General features: G+C 48.4%; 1 protein-coding gene and 1 long non-coding RNA gene across 2 annotated transcripts in view; one reads left to right on the top strand and one right to left on the bottom strand.

The window, feature by feature from the left end:
* Positions 1–2,027: 2,027 nt before the first annotated feature.
* On the bottom strand, positions 2,028–8,954 carry NKX2-5 (NK2 homeobox 5). The gene is made up of 2 exons (XM_081184813.1): positions 8,638–8,954; positions 2,028–3,697 (listed from the first exon to the last, which is right to left on the bottom strand). Exons 1-2 carry the CDS (start codon positions 8,927–8,929, stop codon positions 3,090–3,092), a joined length of 900 nt encoding a protein of 299 aa, XP_081040939.1. The 5' UTR covers positions 8,930–8,954; the 3' UTR covers positions 2,028–3,089.
* Positions 8,955–10,156: 1,202 nt separating this feature from the next.
* LOC308578597 overlaps positions 10,157–21,241 on the top strand; it is a 68,796-nt gene continuing 57,711 nt past the window's right edge. The window contains exon 1 of the long non-coding RNA XR_014004012.1: positions 10,157–10,588. This is a non-coding gene — a long non-coding RNA (uncharacterized lncRNA). The remainder of the gene's footprint in view (positions 10,589–21,241) is intronic.

Raw genomic sequence — 21,241 nt, 5'->3', positions numbered from 1 at the left:
GGTCATCTAGCCCAGCCCCCTGCAATGCAGGAATCTCAACTAAAGCATCCAAGACCGAGGGCCACCCAACTTCTACTTTAAAACCTCCAAGGAAGGAGAGAGTCCACCGCTTTCCGAGGAAAGGTCGAACAGCTCTTATTGTCAGAGAGTGGACGTGCTATTTAAATTTAGGACGTCCTAATGGGGCACTAAAAGCCAATTGCCCTCAGATCCTAGTAAAACGAAACACATTAAGAAGCACCTGTGACAAGGGCGCTCTTTTCCATGTAAAGAGAACATAGATCCGAAAGGAAGCTGCTCGGCGTTTTGCACGCATAGAAAATGAAGTTGGGGGAGTGTGCCACACGCCCTGGGAAAATATACCCGCTGCCCGCTAGAATAGTGGTATCCTCTGTTCGGATGGGATGGTGTCATCTGTCTGCATTTGGGTAGCTAAATGGCTGGTGTGTCTCGGCAAGGAGCCTTTTTCTAACGCACAGCAGATTGTTCTGGCCCTTCCTACACACCTGGACCTGCTATTCACCGCAGGCGCTCCTTGTACGCAGCAAGTCTAACTGGACGTGCTTTCCGGTTTTCATTCGGATGGGGCTTCCTTGCCTAAGCAGCAAAGTGTAGGTGTGGAAATGGACTGGGAATGCCACGAAGCAGGACCTAAGGCTTGGCAAGAGGAAATGGTGTCCCTTGGATTTTCCGACTCTGCGTGTTCAACAGGGAGAAAATGGTCCCAGAGCTCCCAAGGGTGCTTGGGAGTTTCCCTGCCAGGCCTGACTGAACCGGGCGACTCCTCCCCACCCGCTGGCGTTGAAGTTCATCTTCCCATTTCCCAAATACGTCCACTCAGAAGCCCAGTTGGTCTGGATGCGATTTGGGTGGTCATAGGAGCCAACTCCTAGGAGCCGAGGTCCCTTTGCCCCTCCGATGAAATATTTGAGCCCCCCCCCCCAGTTGATGGGCATTGCCATTCAAATGGTGTGCGTGTGCCGCATCGTGTGATCGATCATACGGGGCGGTGTTTACCTGGCCTCCCCCAATATTTTATTCAAGTCACCCGCATACTGGACGGGGGCGGAGAATCTAAGACCTTTCAGGTGTTGTTGGACTAGACCAGTGGTTCCCAATTGGTGGGACCCCACGGGGTTTGTGGCACCATTCACACAACAAAACCACCACATTTTCAAAGTAGGGGGTCCGCGGCTTGGCTTTTGAAAAACAGGGGTCCGTAGCTAATAGGGATCCACTGGACTAGACTGCCTATCCGCCCTAGCGATTGGCCGTGCTGACTGGGGGCGGGGCTGATGGGAGTTGGAGTTCGGCAACACCTGGAGGGATCCAGATTGAGCATAGGATGCCTGGCTTCCAGGTGAACGCTCGCAGGATGTGGCTGCGCATTCCAAATGACGGTGCTGAGAAGTAAAACCCCATTGAACTCGGCATAAAGCTACTTCGTTCTTAGTGGAGACGTGTGGAGTAGGAGGTTGTAAATAATACTAAAATAATACTAAATAATTAAGATTGGAATGGTAAGCATACTTACTAACCACGAACGAGACTTACTTCTAAGTAAACGTGGTTATGGCTCTGAGTTTCGAATAAAGGATGAGATCCAACCAGAGTCGGAAAAATTAAGCTTCATTTTTTTTTAACTTTATTTCACAGTAGACCACTTCGAAATCCAGATAAATAGGCAAATTACACGTAGAACAAAAACAAGCTTGAAGTTGCAATCCTCGACACAATTCCCTGGGAGTAAGTCCCATTGAATTCGATGGCATTTCTATTGTGTGTACTGTATACATGTATGAGCATGCATCGAATTGCCCTGTGAATCTCTCCCAATTTTCAAAGTGCCTGGTTTTGGCTCGGTTGCGCCCGCCGCTCAATGGCACGGACTCCTTTTAGATTTAAAAGGAAGTGCTTCGTTTTGACCGTGGGATCAGGCAAGAGAGAATCGCTAGCCCCGCGCGACCCCTATTAAGGGGTCATTAAATTCTCGGTTGCAGGAAAGAAAGCAAATACGACCCACAAACTCAAGCCACTCTCTTTAATGACAAGACACTCAGTTGTATCGGGCTGTACAGCAAAAAAAGGGGGGGATGGGGGAGACCACGTACATCAAACCAAGCGGCTGGACAAAGAACAGACAGTGCATTTAATACTATCAAAATCAATCACTTGTTTTAGTGCATAACAACTAAATGGGGATCTGGAACGAAAACAGCGTCTGACTTCCTTCATTCTGGTGGGGCCTCGGCTACAGTGCGAAAGAGTCTTCTCTCCACCCCACCCCCTTGCCCAACACGCGCACACACATATTCCCACGCAAGGTCTGGAGAAGGAAAGGCCAGACGTGTCCAAGTTAAAAACAGAACAACATAACCCCAGCTACACCGGAACAACCCAGCAAGAGAAATCTTGTTTCAAAACCTGAGCTCGCAGCCAACTTGAGCAACCCCTGAAGATCCTGACATCGAGCTTTTAAATACTGTATAGGAAAAGGATTCTGGACGTGTTGAGAATGAAACGAAACAGACAAGAGAGCGCGAGTGGGAGTATGTCTGTTAGTAAACAAGACCCGCCCCCCCTGAAAACGCCAACTCCCCTTGGAAATTCATGTTCTAGTTGGATCCAAAAAGAGAGCCCAGTGGATTCACGCCCGTCTCTTAAATTCGCTGTAAGGTTGCGATCTGCAGAGCAAGCTGCTCCCTGTAGTTTGAACCATAAAAAAAGCCCAGCGCAGCGCGCGCAATCCTGGCCTGGAGCAGAAGTTGGCTGGCGGGGCAGTGGGGGGCAGAAAATGTGTCCAGCAGTGTAGACAAGATCTTCCTTGGGCGAATGGGCGAGTGCTGGGAGGCGCCTTGGGAGCTTCTGTGCGCCCACCCCGAAAGAACCCCAAACCTGGGGTGGGGGGATGCGCTCCCTGGCGCCCCGGGATCCTTGAGCCCAGAGTGATCCCTGCTGACAGACCGCCTCTCTCCAGCAGGAGGTCCAGCCCGGCCGCTTTTAATGCCCGCTTTGGAGTCCGTCCAGGAAAAGTCTTCCCCCCCAAGCACTCAGCCCCCGCCGCAAGGAGGGAGGGAGCCTTGGGAGGCCTACCAGGCCCGGATGCCGTGCAACGTGGAGAGGGCGCTGTTCCCTTGCGGGATGGGCGTCTGCACGGGGTTCAAGTCCCCCACGCTGAAGTTCATGAAGTTGCCGCCGGGCGCCGCGGGCTGCACGCCTTGCACGCCCGGGTAGCTGCAGCTGTAGCTGGCGCTGCAGGCGGCGCCGCTGTAGTTGCTGTAGGCCGGGTAGGAGTTGTAGCTGTAGGGGTTGAGGCTGACGTTGTAGGGGGAGCTGTAGGGCGACGAGTCCCCCAGGCAAGGCTTGCCGTCCCGGACCAGGACGGGCACGGCGATCCTCCGCGGAGGAGGGATGCCCACCATCTCCAAGCTCTGGTCCTGCCTCTGCCGTTTGCATTTGTACCGCCGGTTCTGGAACCAGATCTTGACCTGCGTGGAGGTGAGCTTCAGCACGTTGGCCAAGTGGTCTCTCTCCGGGGCAGAGAGGTATTTCTGCTGCTTGAAGCGCCGCTCCAGCTCGTAGACTTGCGCCTGCGAGAAAAGCACGCGGGGTTTCCGCCGCTTCCTCTGCCGGGGTCGCTCCGGATCCTCGGCGTCCCGCTTCTCCTGCTCCAGGGATTTCTGGAGGGCGCACAGCTCTGCGGAGAATCAAGGAGAAAGAAGCCCAGAGGGGCAGTCAGAGCCTGGCGCTTGCTTGTCATATATTGGACATTTCCAAGTCACTAGTCCTCTGGATTTGGTTGAGATTCCTGCATAGCAGGGAGTGAAACTAGATGACCCTCGGGGTCCTTTCTCAACTTTACAATTCTATGATTCTATTATTTTGGTTGGACTGAGGACTTCAACCGGAACCTCCAATCCCTTTATATTGATCCCTTACATTAAGTCTCATTAATTTGATTGGCTGTATAGGTCCTTCCTTTGCATTCTCCAAAGAGCTCAGCCTCCACATTGATCTTCCACCCATTTCGACCTCCCAAGCAAAAACCCCGTGAAGCACAGCTGTCAACTTTTCCCTTTTCTTGCGAGGAATCCTATCGGAATAAAGGAATTTCCCTTAAAAAAAGGAAAACGTTGACAGCTATGCCGTGAAGCAGGCGAGACTGACACAAGTGAGCAGGACCGAGTGGGGATCTCAGTGGAGCCCTCTTCTAACTTAGCCCTGCGCTCTAACCATTTTACGACAGTGCCTCTGGGGTGGGAAAAAGTATTGGCTACCAGCCTCTTGCACAGAGAATCGGCCCTCTGAGTTGGATTGTGATCTGTGTTTGGGAGGTCAGGCTAAATACTGCGCTCCATAGAAATCAATACGATTTGCTTCCAATTCCATTTCTAAAATGGATCCCACCCTCCAAAGCTAAGGTCTCAAAACACTTTTCACTGACGCTACTGCCCACCTGAATCCCGTCCTCGCCCCCAAGCTTTCGAAGCAAATGACTGAATCCTCTGGATGCTTACTCATTGGTAAGTTCAGCAGCGCTCTGTGCAATTTATTCCACCACCCAAAAAAATATTCAGAGCATTGCGCCCTAAAACTGCAGCCCTATATACACTAGGGAGTAAATCCCATTGAACCAACCCTTCTCCCCAAAGGCTCTGGGTGTTAAAATAACGTTCTGTGTCTCCATTCACACCACAATATCGATTGCCATGTTCAGAGGTGCTAAAGTCCCAGTTCTCTTTCTCTACAGATAGTTGCAGTATATAATTCTAAAACGAAATGCGGCCAGTTAAAATTAATGCAACAGATCAAGCCTACATTTGGGGGCTCAAATCCAGCTAAAATTAAACCCTGGGATACAAAAGTGCTGAACATTGGCTGAATTGTATCCGCTGAAAAGTTCGCTCTTTTAGGTCAGCGGGAGTAGAAGTCGATCCTAAACAGATTTCACAAGTCACCCCACTCGTGTTTATTCAGAAGTCAACTCATCTTACTTGGAAATACTGCTGAACTCCAATGATTTGCTTCTGCAGAAATGCAGCAAAGCCTCTGTTTTCGTTTGCCTTTTTTCCAAGCAGAGCTATATTCCTAGGTGCGCTTTGTTTCCTCCAAAGAAATTTAGACTTAAAGGCCTTAATCTGCGGACTAGGTGGTTGCTCCTGTTGTTTTTACATTTTTTGATTATTCAAATACAGCATTGCCCTTCATCTTAGTTCAATCTTAGTTCATCTTCATCTTAGTTCAATTTTAATATTCAGGGCACAAACTCAGCTCAAAGCGATGAAAATGATATCGGAATTATTTCTTTTTGGAAATTTAAAGACTGGATATAGGCATGTGACTTAGGCACTCCCAAAAATTGTCCCACTGAAACCAGCGGGATCCCAGGATCGTGGAACTGCAGATAATGGGCAAAATCTGGCCACGTTTCAGTACGTTGAATTTTTACTTTTATTCATTTTTTGCACACATTATTTGGGACAACCTCTTTTTGAAATCAGTAGGGCGCTTCCAAGTAAACGTGCGGAAGACCTGGCAACAGGACTGCCAATTTAAAATGAACACGTTAAAAACTTAAATTTAACTATTTGTCCATAGGGGTTTTTTTTTGGTTTTTTACTCATTACAAATCTATAGGACTTAAAGGATGAATCCTAAACTATCTTTATTGAAGACAGCTTTATTGAAATCAACAGGGCTTGCTTCTGAGCACGTATATATATTATCAGATTTCGGAAATCCTAATTGTGGCTGAATCACGCCCAGCTGGGTAGACCTCAAGACCTCATTGCGTACACAATGTACCTTTGAAGTACATTCATTGCCTCAAAGAATTCTGGGCACTGTAGTTTGCCCCTCACGGAATACAATTCACAGCAGCCCTTAAACTCCATTGCCCAGAATTCTTTGAGGGAACAACGTGCTTCGAATGTGATTAAAGGTATGGTCCGTACGCAGCCACACTGTCGCTATTTGCGGGTGGGTGGGAATCAGCCGCAGACAGGTAAACTCAGGTTAAGCAACTGAAGTAAATTAGGAACTGCTGCGCAACAAATCGCTCCCCAAAAATAAAAGCATAATCGGAGTTTTTGCGGTAAGGAAATTGCCAGAAAATGTACTGGAAAGTGTGGGATAACAATTGTTCACACGAGGTTGTATAGCAGCCCCTCAAACAAATCATAATAGGTTATCAAAAGTAAAAGAAGCCATAACCTCCCCCGCAAACTTTGTGCAGGACGAATGCTCAATAAATATGTCATCTAGAAGCGATCTCAGGTAGCGTCGCATTTGCCTCCAGAGTGAAGAAACCACAGACACTGATGAGTCCGATTCAAGCTCTTTTCTCGAACAATTAATGTGGATTTTATCTGCACTTCAGTACTACCCACACATTTACCTACACACAGAGAGACAGATAGATAGAGAGAAAGACTATATCTATCTATCTATATCTATCTATCTATCTATCTATCTATCTATCTATCATCTATCATCTATCATCTATCTCTATCTATCTATCTATCATCTATCTATCTATCTATCATCTACAATTTATACAAGCCATTTCCAAGTCAGTGCTATTTATTTCTACCCCATTTACTTAGGACTAATGTTAACTAGTTTAGGAACCCAAAATCCGAGCCGGAGATTCCCAGGAAATGAGCTGCTCAAAGTATGAACACATCAAAGCTCAATCGGTCGGATGTTCTATCTGGGAAGATTCCTAAGGAAATGGAAATGAACTCGTGATTCCAAAAAAAGCAGGGACATCCTCCACTAGAGAGTTGATTAAAGTGCGATTAAAGTGCGATCCTTTCCGTCAATTTCCACACAATGAATTGGAAATCTTACAGAGCAATCCAATGCCTGCTTACTTAGAACCGGTGAGCCTCAAGAGGTCCAGCGGAACTTGAGGCCAATTAAGTGTGCATAGGATGGCAACATCATGGGGGGGGGGAATTAAAAACTCGTGACTTTCCAAAGGCAACTTTTGAAACGTTAATACTCCGAAGGCTTACTAAGAAATTATTACTGCAATTAATGTAAACATGACTTCCTAAAGGACCAGCGAAAAAGTGCATTCGATGGAATTTAACTCTTGTGCGTGTTAATCAAACTCCTGAGCAGAAGTTAAATTACTGCTACTAGTACTATTACTTCTGTTTGAAAATAAATCCAATCGAGATGGTTGGAGTCTATTCCTTCTGGGAAGGGTCGTAATGTTGAATTGTGCTCCTCGATTTATCAAGGAATATTTTAAGAATCTCCGATTGTCTTACCAACGCCAGACACTTTTGGAGGAAGTTTCTTCCCCCCCCCCATGGTCTTTATTGAAATTTTTAGTTACATACTGTACATAGACATACATTATATTCCTCTAAGGAGGAAGTTTCCTTAGAGTTTGCGGATTGCGCCTTTTGAGGAGTTCTGAGGCCTCTCAGCCTACATCAAAGGGACAGCTGAGCAACGGGTGCGCTGCTAATAATAATAATAATAATAATTTCGAACTATATAAATTTAAATGTAAATACTAAATTTAAATACGAGCATGTTTAATACGGATTGTAGTTTTTATACATCTTATACATATTTTAAATTTTACAAAATGATTGTTGACAACAACAATAATGTAATGGATAGTAATCCTATTCTCAGTGCTACCTCTCCGCTCATTTGTTACCGAAATTTGGCGCGCGAGAAAAGAGAGTTCGGACTCTTAGCTGTAGTCCAGCTGCAGAACATCGACTGCAACTTTCTGCACATCTGCCTTGGTGTAAGTACCTCTGAAGTTACTTGAGTAGATGTGGATATGACCGGGCTACGAGCTAAGAACCAGGAAGTGCACAGACTCACCCCTGCCATGACCCTAGGCAAGATATTTTCTTTCTTTCCTTATCTGCAGTGGACTAAAGGCTTGTGATCCTCACAAGAAGATAATGGTTGTCATACTCCTTGGACAATCACAAACGCTCTGTAAAAAGCTTATCCTCATCCTCGTAAATCATAACAAAAAATGGTTTATCAGGAGGAAGACATCTGCAGGAAAATGTACAGCAAATGTCCCTCTTAGACTAAGAGGAGTCAAGGGAGGGTCCGACTCCAGCACCGCGTCTGCCCGCAAAGGGATCGCCAACTAGCAGTCAGCACAGCCGACTCTACCTGAATCCCTCTCCTTTAGGAGGCGCCAGGATGGAGAACCATCCCGCTCCTCCAGCAAATGACAAAGAGGGATGGATCGTAAATAAGACGACGCACTGCTACTGCCGTTTCCAGCCGACAAGCTGCAAGCCTGTCGACATGAAGGCGACAATCCAGCTGGTTTCCTTCAGAAAAGACTCCGGGCGGCTGTGCAGACGTGGAGCGGGACTGGCCGCGCACTCCCTGGGCCCTCGGAGACTTCCTTCCTTCCTCTGAGCCGTCGGTGGTTTTGCTTAACTCGAGTCGGCGGGAGATCCAGGAACCAAGCAGCCGCTTCCAGCTCCAGCTGCCTCGGAGCCCCCTAGCCCGGCCAGAGGTCTCCCCCTCGCCCCCAAATATTGCCCCCTTCCCAGCCTGCCCTGCTCAAGAGAGAGAGATGGCGCTTCGGCCGCCGCGGAAGGGACCCTCTCCGTGTCCCCGACGGGCCCTTGCTTTTACCTTTCTTGTTGTCCCCTTTGGGCGCCTTGGTCGAGTCCATTTCCACGTAGTTTTTGGCCGCGTAAAAGGGGCTGGGGAAAGCGGCGCCGTTGCTTTTGGCGAGGCCGACGGGGCTGTCCGCGATCGGGCCTTCGTCGGCTGGATACGCCTCCTGCTTGAAGGTGGCCAGCATGCACGACGAGGGCGAGCCCAGAGCCGAGAGCTCCATGGGCGCCAAGCCGCTGGGATGTTGCTCCAGGCTCAGGATATCCTTGACGGAGAAAGGCGTCGTGGTCACCGGGCTCGGGAACATCGCGGGCGCCGGCGTCTGTGCCCGAGCGCAGAGCAGGTGCCCCCGGCGTGCGCTGAGCCTGGTCTGCAAAGCGCGCACAGCAGGGCCGGCGCGGCCAGCCGCAGCTTGGACACTCGGGAGGCAGGGACGGAGGCGGAGCGAGGCGCAGGGAGACCTCTCCCATTGGCCGGCGCCGGGCCGCGTCCCGGGCCCACCTAATATAGTCACGGAGCGCCGAGCAGCGCCGCGGAAGGGACGCCGAGGCCCGGCCAGTGGCGCGCGCAAAAGCGCTCCGGGATGCCATCGATCATGGCGTCAGGTTGAATAAACAAGCCGCAAGGAGAGCGCCGTCGGGCGCGCAGGGTGACCTGAATGCCGTGTCAAGAGGAGGGCTGCGAGAGGAAGTGGGGGCGGCGGGGGGAGCGCCCTTCTTGGAAAGGTTTCCCTAAGAAACCCCCCCCCCTTTTTTTAAAAAAACCTGGAATCAGCCCGACTGTGGGAAACTGGGAGGAGGGACGGACACGTTCTTTAGTTTCCACTCCAAAGAAACCCAACGAAACCAAACAAAAACTGTCGTTTTAATTGTTCCACGAAGTTAGGCCAGTTCCTCTGGCTACGGCAAGGGGCGCCCTCCCCAAGATCAGCGCGCAGCAAGATCCAACCCACTAGCCAGGATTAAACGCGGCGCGCGCTTCGCGCACCACCAGGCCTGTGGATCCAGCGGGGAAAGCCTCGCGCTTGCAGTGCAATCAGCCTCCTCTTTTACAGCACTATGAACTTAGCGGTGGCATCAGTCTAAAGCAGTGGCCTTTACAGAACACACGAAAGACGGTTTACCGCGCTAACCTCCCTAAGCACTCAGGGTGCCGGAATGGCGGGTTGACCCGAGGCCCGGCAAGCTCTGGGTCTCCTCCACTGTCCTTCCTCCCTGCTTCTGGTGTCTGCCAGGCGATAGCTTCTGTGACAAGGGCAAGGATCGTATGGCCCTCCAGATGTAGCCGGCTACTACACATCCCCTCATCAGTCCTGCCCATGGGTCCCGCTGGCTGGCTGGGGTGGGTGGGAGTTGGAGTCCGCCTTTCCCTCCACCTTTTTCTAAGCGCTATTATTGGCAATAACGACAAATGGAGAGCTGGGGGCGGGTGTTGGGAAGTAGAAGGCAAGGATGCCGCGGAAGGGCCACCAAGAGCAGGGGAGACCCCAGCCCGGCCTCTCTCAGAAGCGAGGCCCGGAGCCAAAGCTCTTCCGAGGAGACGCGTGACCCCCCTGGTTCCCTCCAGACTCCAGGCTTCCAGGCTCTTTCTAGCTCGAGCCTTGGCTCTTCTAGTGGTGGGCGGTGAAATGCGGGTGACCGCAGCAGGCCCTTAAGAAGCACTTACATTGATGCATTGCTTAACAAATCCGAAGTGGCAAATAATCACTCTGGGGGATGACCCAGCTTGCAGAAGGGAGCAATAATGTGGGCTGCTCCAGAGAAAGGGAAAGAAAGTAAGCCTGAGGATGGAAGGGGAAAAAGGAAGACGGGGAAAGTCTGGAGCCAGTTCTTTGGGAAACTCTTTCGAAGCGAAGAACACTAGGCAGGCACATCTTCCCCACGGCGAGCTTTTCTTTCGGAAAAGACCGATAAGAGCCTCACCATGGAGAAATCAGGACCCGAGAGCGGAAGAGAGGCGGCGGCTGGTGAGTTGCCCTGGGCCCTTCCACTGCCTACGGGCGGTTTTGGTAGATCTGTCCGGTTGGGTTCTGGAGAAGCCCCTTCCTCGAGGTTGAGAAATAAGGGACGGACCAGAGTGCTAAAAGACAGAAAAGCAATAGCGGGGATTTCAGGAGAGTGTGGAAGTCTTGGCAAGAGTGTGAAAGGCTTCCTCTGGGTTATACTGTATTAACTCTTCCACTCGAACCTACTGTTATCTTAAGAGGATTTAGTGTGGCTAATAAAAAATAAAAATATATAATAATCACAACCAAAGAAGTATAAGCGCTCCTCCTGAGAAATAGTCACGTGACGTGTACGCATTCCCTCCCAGGACAACCCCCCCCGCCTAACCCCTCCCCCCCTTTTCTTTAACTACGGTGCCTCTGTGGATCCTATTTAAGACACACCAATTAGGGAACAAGTCCCTTGAACTAAATTACCAGTTAAACTGTCTCTGTGTTAGGTAGGATCTACCGGTAGCTAGCGGGGTGTGTGTCTTCCAGCAACAACTGTCACCTGCCATTAGGGCTCCTGGAGTCTCTGCAGAGACAGATGTTGCATCTTGAGGAGCGGGTCAGCAGCGCCCGCACCGGCGCGTGGAAGCGCATCTGCGTCTTGCTGTGCCGGATATTTCTTCCTTCCGTGCCCACGGTCCGATGCTTCCCCCCCCCCCTTCGACTTTGGTGCCCACAATCTAGTATCTCGTGTGGGTGCGCGCGCGCTCGTGCGGCAAGAGATCAGCAGAATGCTTTCGAAATAATGAGATTGTTGCGGTTTTTCCATAGAGACTGCAAATCCATCCTATGCACTTATATGCCGTAGTGTGGAAAAAAATATTCCTAGTAAGGTTGTAAGTGGTACCTCGTGTTAAGTACTTAATTCGTTCCGGAGGTCCGTTCTTAACCTGAAACTGTTCTTAACCTGAAGCACCACTTTAGCTAATGGGGCCTCCTGCTGCTGCCACGCCGCCAGAGCCCGATTTTTGTTCTTATCCTGAAGCAAAGTTCTTAACCTGAGGTACTATGTCTGGGTTAGCGGAGTCTGTAACCTGAAGCTTATGTAACCCGAGGTACCACTGTATTCCAATGCACCTCCTTGGGAGCAAGCCCTGTGGGGTTTAGTGGGGCTTGCTTCGGAATGGGCTTAGGGTTGCATCCTTATTAGGAAGTGGATCTGATAAAGTGCACCCTACTTCCAAGTCAAGGAAGGGCCGTAGGTCGGTTGTGGGGCGCCTGCCTTGCAAGCAGCCAGCCATAAATTCAATTCCCGGCATCTCCAGGTAGGGCTAGGAAAAAAGACTCATGTCTGAAACGGCGAGAAACTGCTGCCCGCTAATGTGCGCAATACTGAGCCGGATAAGAGACTAAGGGTCTGAGTTAGGCGGCTTCCTGTGCCAACACTGTTTAGGATGTACCTTTCGGTTTGCTTGACAGAGCATGTTATCCGGATACAAAAGGCTATAAAGGGAAGATGATGGTCTCCGTGAGAGAAGGAATTACCCCCCCATCAAAGCTCGGGGTGCAAGTGAAGGCTCTGTCGAGTAGGTTCCTGCTTCCTTTCTTTCTCGACGTGTGTGTCCAGACGTACAGAATCGTGCGCACGCTTCCTTTTCGTTCGGCTGCTACTGAGGGGATCTCGACAACAGCTCCTTTGGGAGGAAAGGAGGGCTATATCTACGTTGGATACCTAACGGTTCACGAAAGCCTCCTTCCTTGAAAACGCCGCTCCTTGGTCCCAGTCCTGCCTCGCTGAGCAAACGAGGGCAAGCCCACTCCGCTGTACCCGCCCTTCTTCTCTCCTCGATCGTATTTCTAAGTGGGCTACTACTTGGCTTCGGTGGGACCTGCCCACTCCGGCCCACATCCGACGCAGTTTTACGCCGCTCAAAGCCATGCCTTGATCTGGGCCTAGCTGGGACAAGATGTGGTTTTCGGTTGCCTCTGCCGTTTCTCGAAGCAGTAGGTTTAGTTTCTAGTCCTCATGATGACTGAATTCAGCATGATTAGAGAGGGCATTTGTTGTATTGTTTTCAAAAAAACAACAACAAAACAAAACAGCGCGCACAAAGCGTACTTGGGGACAAGGAGAAGAACAGCTAAATTTAATGGAGGAGCTTAAAGATGGAGGAGCTTAAACAATAATAATAATAATGGTTGTTTCTCGTGTCCTAATAGCACAGCGTGGTTTTCTGGCGGGGTTCCTGCTATTTCACATCCACGACCTCCTTGTACGACGAAATCGATTCTTCTTTCGGGAGCTTTACGGAGCTCATTCCCACCCATGGGCATACCCATGATTTACTGGGGGTTATCTGCAACGCAATTTGTCTGCTAGTTAAGTATTTTTATTTATTTACTTGATGGGGGAGGCCGCTGCACCCTCGTGGCTACGCCCATGTTCCCACCTTCTGGTGTGTGTTTTCCTGTTCCATTTCTAAACAGGCCGATTCCCTCCGGCTTATCTGCCCGAGGGGCGCTTGCCCTGGGCAGGCAGCGCCTGAACCTGGCGGCGCGCGGAGCTACAGGCGCTCTCAAACCGGACTACTCGCACTTATCTGCGACTAATTGCCACGTCTAGGGCTCCGGCTTAGGACGCCCGCCTCCACCGCGATCTCTGGCCCTCGGTCCTCCCTCCGCGCCCTGCTTAATGGTCGACCATTTGCAAGCCCTTTCTGGAGGGGAAAGCAGGACTCGCCCCCCGCCCGCCGATCGCGGTGGAAGAAGGTCGCCAAATCTCTCTCCTCCTTCGGCTTCTTCCAGAGTGTGGAATTCTCTTTATCTCGCAAGAAAATGGAAGCAGCAACATCCGAGTCAATTAAAATTCTTGCCCTGGGAGGGTTTTTGGGGGCTGGTGTATCGGATCCGAAGTAGCGATGACAGTTTGAGAGATTAGGGTGTATAGAGAGGCCCAAAATGTCTATTTAAATGTTGGAGGGATGGGGGGGGGGGAGGCTGCGGCAAGGCCACCACCTCCACACCCAACCCCACGTTGCAACTCTTCTCTTTCGTGTTCACTCTGTCCTGCAAAACAAAAGGGGGGGGGGAGGATTAAAATGTCTCAGTTCACTTCGTTCTCGTGCGTTTGGTACAAATTAACAGCGTAGTCCATCGCGAAGGAAGCCAAGCTGAGTTCAATGGGAGTTACTCCTGGGAAGTTAGGGCAGACGATCCCAGCGTGAAAGTATTCTCTGGAGGGGATCGACCTTGCATCAACAAATTTATCTCTATCAAAACATTTCAGGCTATGTTCATGTTTCTTTGACTGGGACAAAACATAAGAAGAGTAGATAAAACCAGGTTGCATTTTGAGTTGGGATGGCAGTGTTCAATCCATTCGTTAAGCTAATTGATTTTAAAACTTTTAACTGAATTAACATTTAAAGAATAGCATCTATTTATTAAATTTCAGGCACTGCAGATGGCAGGCACAGTCTTGAAAGGGCTATTCTCCGCTCTCTCCCATAAGAAGAGCTGGATCAGGCCAAAGGCCCATCTAGTTCAGCGTCTTGTTCTCTCAGTGGCTAACTAGATGCTTATTGTGGGAAGAAACCGACACCAAAAGCACTAAGTACAACACCACTCTCTCCCCACTTGTGCCTGCTTGCAACTGGTAGTCAGAATCACAGGCCGCCTCCATTGCTGGAGTTAGTACACAAGCATCGTGGCTAGTAGCCATCTGATAAGCTTTTTCTTAATGGATTTGTCTAATCCCAGTTCAAACAGGTTTGAAAGTGATTTACATAAGTAGTGTAAACCACAGATCACTGAAATCAATGACATTTAATTGAGCTCACCTTTGTCCACACTCACAAACACCAGGGGTTCCCACTAATGTGTTTAGGAATGAAGGTACTGGCTGAGGGAAATGGACCTAAAAAGGGAGAGATTGGACCCTCTCCTATTGGAGCTTGTTTAAAGCTGCAGCTATTCAAGCTCCACATATGTTCTCTCTCAGTTAATGATATTCAGAGAAAAATCAGAGGCAAATGGCACAGGCACTGGCCTGTGTGTTTTGCATACTGGGCCCCAGATCGCCTGCCCCTGCCCTGAATTTAATCTCTCTCCCTTTCTCCCTTTCTCTCTGTATGTCTCTCTCTAACACACACATACACTGGTCTCCTACATTTTTGGGCCAGAGGCACATTTGGAAATCTAATAAACTTTTGTGGGTACCACAAAATATCCATTTCCAGAAGGGTGCTGCTCAGCACCCCTCCCCCTAAAACAGGCAAAAACACCTACACCCCAATGATTAAAATGCAGGCAGAAAAAGCAGAAGCAAGCAGCCCCTCAACAAACATCAAAAAAGTGTTTTTTAAAAATATATATTGGAGGTTTAAGGGAGTTTGGTGTGCACCAAGGGTGTGCCTGAGGGTGTCATGGTGCTCATAATGGGGACCCTAGACTTATAGGGGAGCTAACTGCCCCACAAGGTGCACTTCTGGTGAGACTCCTGTCACCTACCAGTTTCATTTGCTCAGAGGCAAATGTGTGGACAGCAGCCCCAAACATTGCCCCTGGTCAAACACTTCTTTTGTGGTTATGATAGACAGCCATTTGATGTATCATGCCATTTACCCCACTCTTCCTAATGTAATCCCTTCACTTCAATCCTCTGTATTATATGGATTTTAAGGATATTTCCCATGACATATCTGGCATTTCTTGTGGGAGAGGTAAACCGAGAGAAAAGGCTCTTTTGCTGCTGCTGAAAATCTCTTCATGGTCTTTTTATGTAACTCAAAAAGCAAGGACTTTTAAGATGGTATACTTGATACAACCCTTGCTGATTCTGTTCTGTTGGCTTTACTTGTTGTGATTGCGCTCAGGTAAGTTGCCTCTGCCTAAGGAGGAGACTCCACTATGACACCATATGTGATATTATTATTATTATTATTATTGTTAATAATAACTTATTTGGCATTCTAACCAGCAGAAAAGGTAATCTGCTTTGTTCTTACAACACTTATGTGAGGTAAATGAGCACAATCTATTCATAATAACGGGGCACCTCCCTGAATAAGGGTATTTCAAGTCCCTGATCACCATGTCATGGACTTGGGGTGCTCCATCTTAGATCCGAGAGTGTGACCAAATACAGGCTGCATCAAGTCAGTTTTTCAGAACTCATTATTTTGTGACATTTTAGTCAGTGCTAATGAAGGTATTTTGCCTGGCCCTAATAAAAGCGTTGCATGACTGTGGATTTGGAGGTTTTTCATCAGAGGGCAACATGACTTCCTTAGCTTTGTTTGCTAGTCAAAGTAGTAGCTGAAAAAACAGGCAACTTTTCATTTCTGGAGAAGATCCTACATCCTACTACCGGTATTTCTCATTGCTAAGGAACAACTTGAGCTAATTGGCAGGACAATCATATGCATGCCTACTCAAAACAGTAAGTCCCACTGAGTTCTATAGTAAATGTGTGTAGGATTGCTGCCTAAATTAAGGGATTGCTACTGCCAATAAGAACTCCCAAACACAAAATATTTAGCGTGGAAAATAAAAGCAACCTGGGCAGCTCCCGTGCAATGGGGAGATTCCACGTTGCTGCAGAGCTGCTCATATAACCAGGATCTCCCAACAGAGAGATCTACTGTATTTGCATCCCAATCTTACGGGGATCAGTTGCTCGCCAGTAAAGGCCAGTTTCCAACGGCACTTGATCCCAACCATGCGTCCATGAGATTAGAGCCTCAGTCAGTGCCTAGGGATTCCTAACAGATCACGGGACTGCGCTCAACCAGCTATTATAGCGTGTTTAATATGAGCAGAGGACAAGAGGGCAATGAGCTAACAGCCTCAGGAACAGTCTTGACCGTCAAACCAAAACAGATCAAACATAACATTAGCACGACAGATAGAGTCGAGGCCGGGGCACCCCAAATGCTTTGCGGGGTGGGGGCGCCCAAGCCCAGCCCTGTTCCGCGGGGAGTCCCCCTTCCCCCGGAGCCGCGCGCCCATAAAGCGTTATTAATAGGCCGCGGGCGGCGGCTCCGGGAATCCCCGCTGGGTCTGCGGCCGAGGCGCCCGTGATTAATGGGCCGCGGAGGCGAGGCTGCTCCCTCCCTCGCCCGCCTCTCGCTTAATGCAGCCGGGAGCCAGAGAGGCGTTATCCGGCGCTTTATCTCCCGGCGGGGTCTCTCTGCTAATACTCCAAATGGGCGCTCTCGCCTCGCCCTGTTTACAGCCCCCTTCGGCGGACGCCCCCCTGATGAATGGACATTAGCACTTTTTCGCACTACTGTATCAACAAAAAGAGCTGCAGGGCCGCAATAATGGCGGGAAAAGCAAACACTCGCCCGGCCAGATTGGGCGCGTCTGCTCTGTGTCCGCCTGATGGATGAGCCGGGCCTGACAGGCCGAGGCTCGGGAGGCTGCGGGGCCCGGCAGCCTCCTGGCAGCGCAGCCCAAACACGCAGCCGAGGGAGGAAGACGCTAGGGCCCCCCCTAGAGCCCCCCCTCCGAAACCCGGGAGAGAGGGGCCCGCAGGGGTCGCTGGGGAAATGGGCAGCCGCTAGGCCTCAGGAGCCACGGGGCGACCCTGCGTTTATCGGAGGGGGCCGCATGCGGGGGTGTCACGAGGGCCTGTTGCCGCACACGCATCTGCTTCCGACACTTAGGTCCTAAAGGCTGCTACCCTTCCCCGCGTGCAAGGCTGCCGGGCTGCTTAACAGAACTGCAAGGACTTGAGGATCTTCACTTTCCGCTCCTCCTAATTCAGTTTCCTTTTGCGATGCCAAAAGCAAGGTGGAGGAAGGACATGTGAAGCTCACTGTTGGGGTGCCATCACAAGGCCTTGCGGAGCGCAAGAGCAGGAAGCTGGTGTGTCCCAGGGGCTCTCCTGAAGAAATCTTCGGAGCATGGGGACAGGAGCAAAAGAAAGCAAAGGAAGTGGGATGGTTTCTAACTGGAAGGGAAAATGAAAGTAGGCCTGGAAAGAAATAGGCTTGTTCGTCTAGGCCTGCGTGAAAAAGAAGCAGGATAGCGTGCACAGCGTGTAGGTTGACCAAGAAAGAGTGGGGTGGAATGTTTGTAGCACAAAATATTACATCTCTCTTTGGGAAAGATGCTAGAGACACAAACAGCGGAACTAGCTCTGTGTTTGTTTGTAGGAGGAGCTCATGAATATCACAGGTTCTTTAGATAAAAGGGTACAGTGGTACCTCGGGTTACATACGCTTCAGGTTACATACGCTTTAGGTTACAGACTCCGCTAACCCAGAAATAGTGCTTCAGGTTAAGAACTTTGCTTCAGGATGAGAACAGAAATCGTGCTCCGGCGGCGCGGCAGCAGCAGGAGGCCCCATTAGCTAAAGTGGTGCTTCAGGTTAAGAATAGTTTCAGGTTAAGAACGGACCTCCGGTACGAATTAAGTACTTAACCTGATGTACCACTGTATATTCTGTTGCACATCCAAGACTGATGGATGGAGAAATGTGTCCAGTTATTATTTTTGCTACTAAGAAGGAAATCCTGTAAGCAATCTCTTGCATATTATTTATGATAAATCAATATTGTTAACGTGGAATAAAAAGTTGTTATAGAATAGAATCTACATTATGGCTCACATACATTTTATATCCAGTTATGGATTGGTTTGCAGTGCAGCAAGAAAAGAATTATAGCATCAACCAGTTGTAGGAATTGGGTATCTAGGAAATCAATTCTATCTGATCCAGATAAAGGGTTGATAATACTACACAAACATACTTAATATTTTTATTCCCGGGAAGCAGTGAGGGGGAAATGACATCAGTTAGCTGAAACTCATTTTGTTTCCAAAATTTGCTCATTGATTGATATGTGCATGCATCTATAGGCTGGTGAAAAGCTGAAACCCAGCTGTTCTCCTGCCAAGATGAAAATTAATTCACAACCTACAGCTCAGATACCAAGTAAATGAATTAATTTCAGCTAAGTCACCTTTATAATTTAATGAAAGGGCAACATTCATTGACCAAACAGCATTTTTCAAACAAAAAAAATGCATGTACTTGTACAAGCTGTCTAACTATGACAAGCACTATCTTAAAAGAGATATTCTGCCTTTTCTTTCACATAGGGGATAATGCCGCTCCTAAGATTATGGTTGCTAGGACACTCATACATTATCTGAAAACACAGTGTGCTGCTTCTTTCAGAAATTCTTCTTTCAGAAATATTGTTTTTACCCTCATACAAATGTAAACACTTTCATTATTAATTTGTAAGTTTCAGCTCAATTATCAACAAAGGTTGACAACTTCCCCAGTCTATTCTTAGGCATGTTTATTAAGACGCAAGTTCCACTGAGTTCAACAGAGCTTATGAAAGTGTCTGCACAGGGTTGCAATTTTAGTTACAGTACTTAAATTTTATTTCAAGCATATTCTCTTTAAAAAACACCACCAGAAACCTTTAAAGTCACATCTTGTTTTCAGGCAATTTAATATTCTAGAGAAGGTTGTGGGGGTGGGGGTGGTTTGTTGCTGGCTCTGGTTCTGAACTGCGTGCAATCTGCTGGAGGTCTCTGTTTGTAAACTTTGAGTTTCTGATTCCTTAGCACTAATTGAGAGCCAGCACTTCTGTGTGTTGTGGGTGTATTAAGAGCTAGGATTCCAGCAGCAGGCTATTAGCAGTTCCTTGAGTAAATCTTTGTAGATTTCTTCCTGCTTTCCACCTCCCCCATTTTCTTGACTGCAGAAGCTACTGGAGAAAATGGTCTTGTTGACATTGCTTCTGACTTCTTAACACTTATGGGGACATTAGGCGCCAGTTCAAATACACTGTGCTCCACTTGTAGTGTACATGCTCCCTTTTTATAAACACAGCTTTATAGCTCTGACATGCTTGTCAAAATTCATTGACAAACATTTTGGATGATGGACAACTTCTACATATACTGGACAAAGGTGAGCTCGTAACAAATTCTGTGCCACTGGGAAAATAATCTAAAAGGCAATACCTGCATTCATCCTGGGGATCTATCTTAACATGGTCTTTTAACTCTGAAGTATTTTAGAAATGTTAAGGGAGGTTTCCCATTGAAAATAAAGACTAAGGAGAACTAAAAGCAGCAGTAGAAGAGCTTGTCTCAGATAAATCCAATTTTATTCACAGCTATTGTTAAACATCAGAAAATCAGACAGATGCAGCTAAATGGGAATCTGCCTTCAAGATAGGCAATACACCTATTGATAAGAAAATGGGAAGAATAGGGCTTGTACAAATACCATTAATCTACAGGTGCCAATGAAAAATAATACATAATACCAAAATGGCATAGTTTGAGGCTGCTATTTCCCCTCAGGTGTGGTTCCTGCAGCCACCCAGCTCTACACAGCAAGCAGAAATTCACCCAGAGAGGCAGTGGTGGGGGACAGCTCCTCTTGCTGAATCTATGTTTGTCATAGCTGAGAAAGACTGGGAGCCCCACTAGGAAAAGAACATTGGCAATCCTCAGGTGGTCTCTGGCAAATGTCAAGGAAGAAAGCCAACAGTGCATTCGGTGAACTTTGCTGTGCTTAGAAAGCACTGAAAAGAAGATCCACGCCAACCTATAGGTCTTGCAAAGTCAGAAGCAAATGGCTAACACTGCAATCCTATACATGTCTCCTCGGAAGTAAGCCCCATCCACTTCAGTGGGACTTAGGCACAGGTAAGCAGCTACAGGATCACAGGCCAAATCTCTCATCCCTAAGGACCCTGCTAAGGTAGGATACCACAGTTACAAGGTCAGAGTCTGGCAATATTTGAAAATAGTAATTTGGCCGAGGCTTGGATATTAGATCCTGGTTTTCGATATGGTTGTCATTCTACATTGATTTATACCTCACTTCTTCTTCTTCTTTTTTTTACAAAAAGTGCAGAAGACAGCTTACATTAAATTGGTATTACAAAGCAAGAGAAAATGCATTTCAAAAACGGTGGAGGGCCAACGAGCAAGTAAACACCAAGTGGTTTATCAGCCATTTTGCACTGCTGGAAACGCCATTCTTCAAACTAACAGCTGACAGTATAAAGCGCCAGCAGCAACCAGCACGCATAAAGCTAGATATTAGAGTTGCGAAGTATCTGTAGGGAAAGCACTTTGTACGCCGTCCTCCTAACAGGAAGGAGATGCGCTGAATGAAAGGAGGCTTATTTCCAAGTCAATAGCTTCATAGACGAGTATGTTAGTCAGCGGCCTGTTTGGGAGGTCGGGGAGAATGTACTTAAAGGAAAGTACTTCTGATTAACTGGTCAGCGTGAGAGTGGCTTTCAAAGGATATCTATTTGTCATTCATTGGTGCTTAGGTAGCTGTTCAGAGGCTGGACACCGACAGTTATTATCAAAGTTCCGGGGAAAACACTCGGTTTCCTTCTGGAACCATAAAAAGAGAAACACGTGCAAAAGTAAGCTGTCCGGCGTCCCTATCTTGAGCACACTCAGTTAATTTGGAAATAAGATTCTTCGAAGCAAGTGTGATGGGGGCGTCGTTTAATAAGACCCATTGCACTGTTGCATTTATTTAAACTGTAGTACCCACTGCTTGGGAGGCAGCTGTTTCTGCGGCATTTGTTGCGAGCGGGAAGGAAACAGTCTACCACAAGTGTAGCCCTATTAGGGCAGACCTGCTGTGGGTTTATTACGAGATGCTTCTCTCTCTGCCAAAC

Source organism: Podarcis bocagei (assembly GCF_964188305.1).
Source record: "Podarcis bocagei genome assembly, chromosome: 2".
NCBI lineage: Eukaryota > Metazoa > Chordata > Lepidosauria > Squamata > Lacertidae > Podarcis > Podarcis bocagei.
The sequence above is the reverse complement of the archived record's forward strand: the minus strand, read 5'-3'. Positions and strand labels throughout refer to the sequence as shown.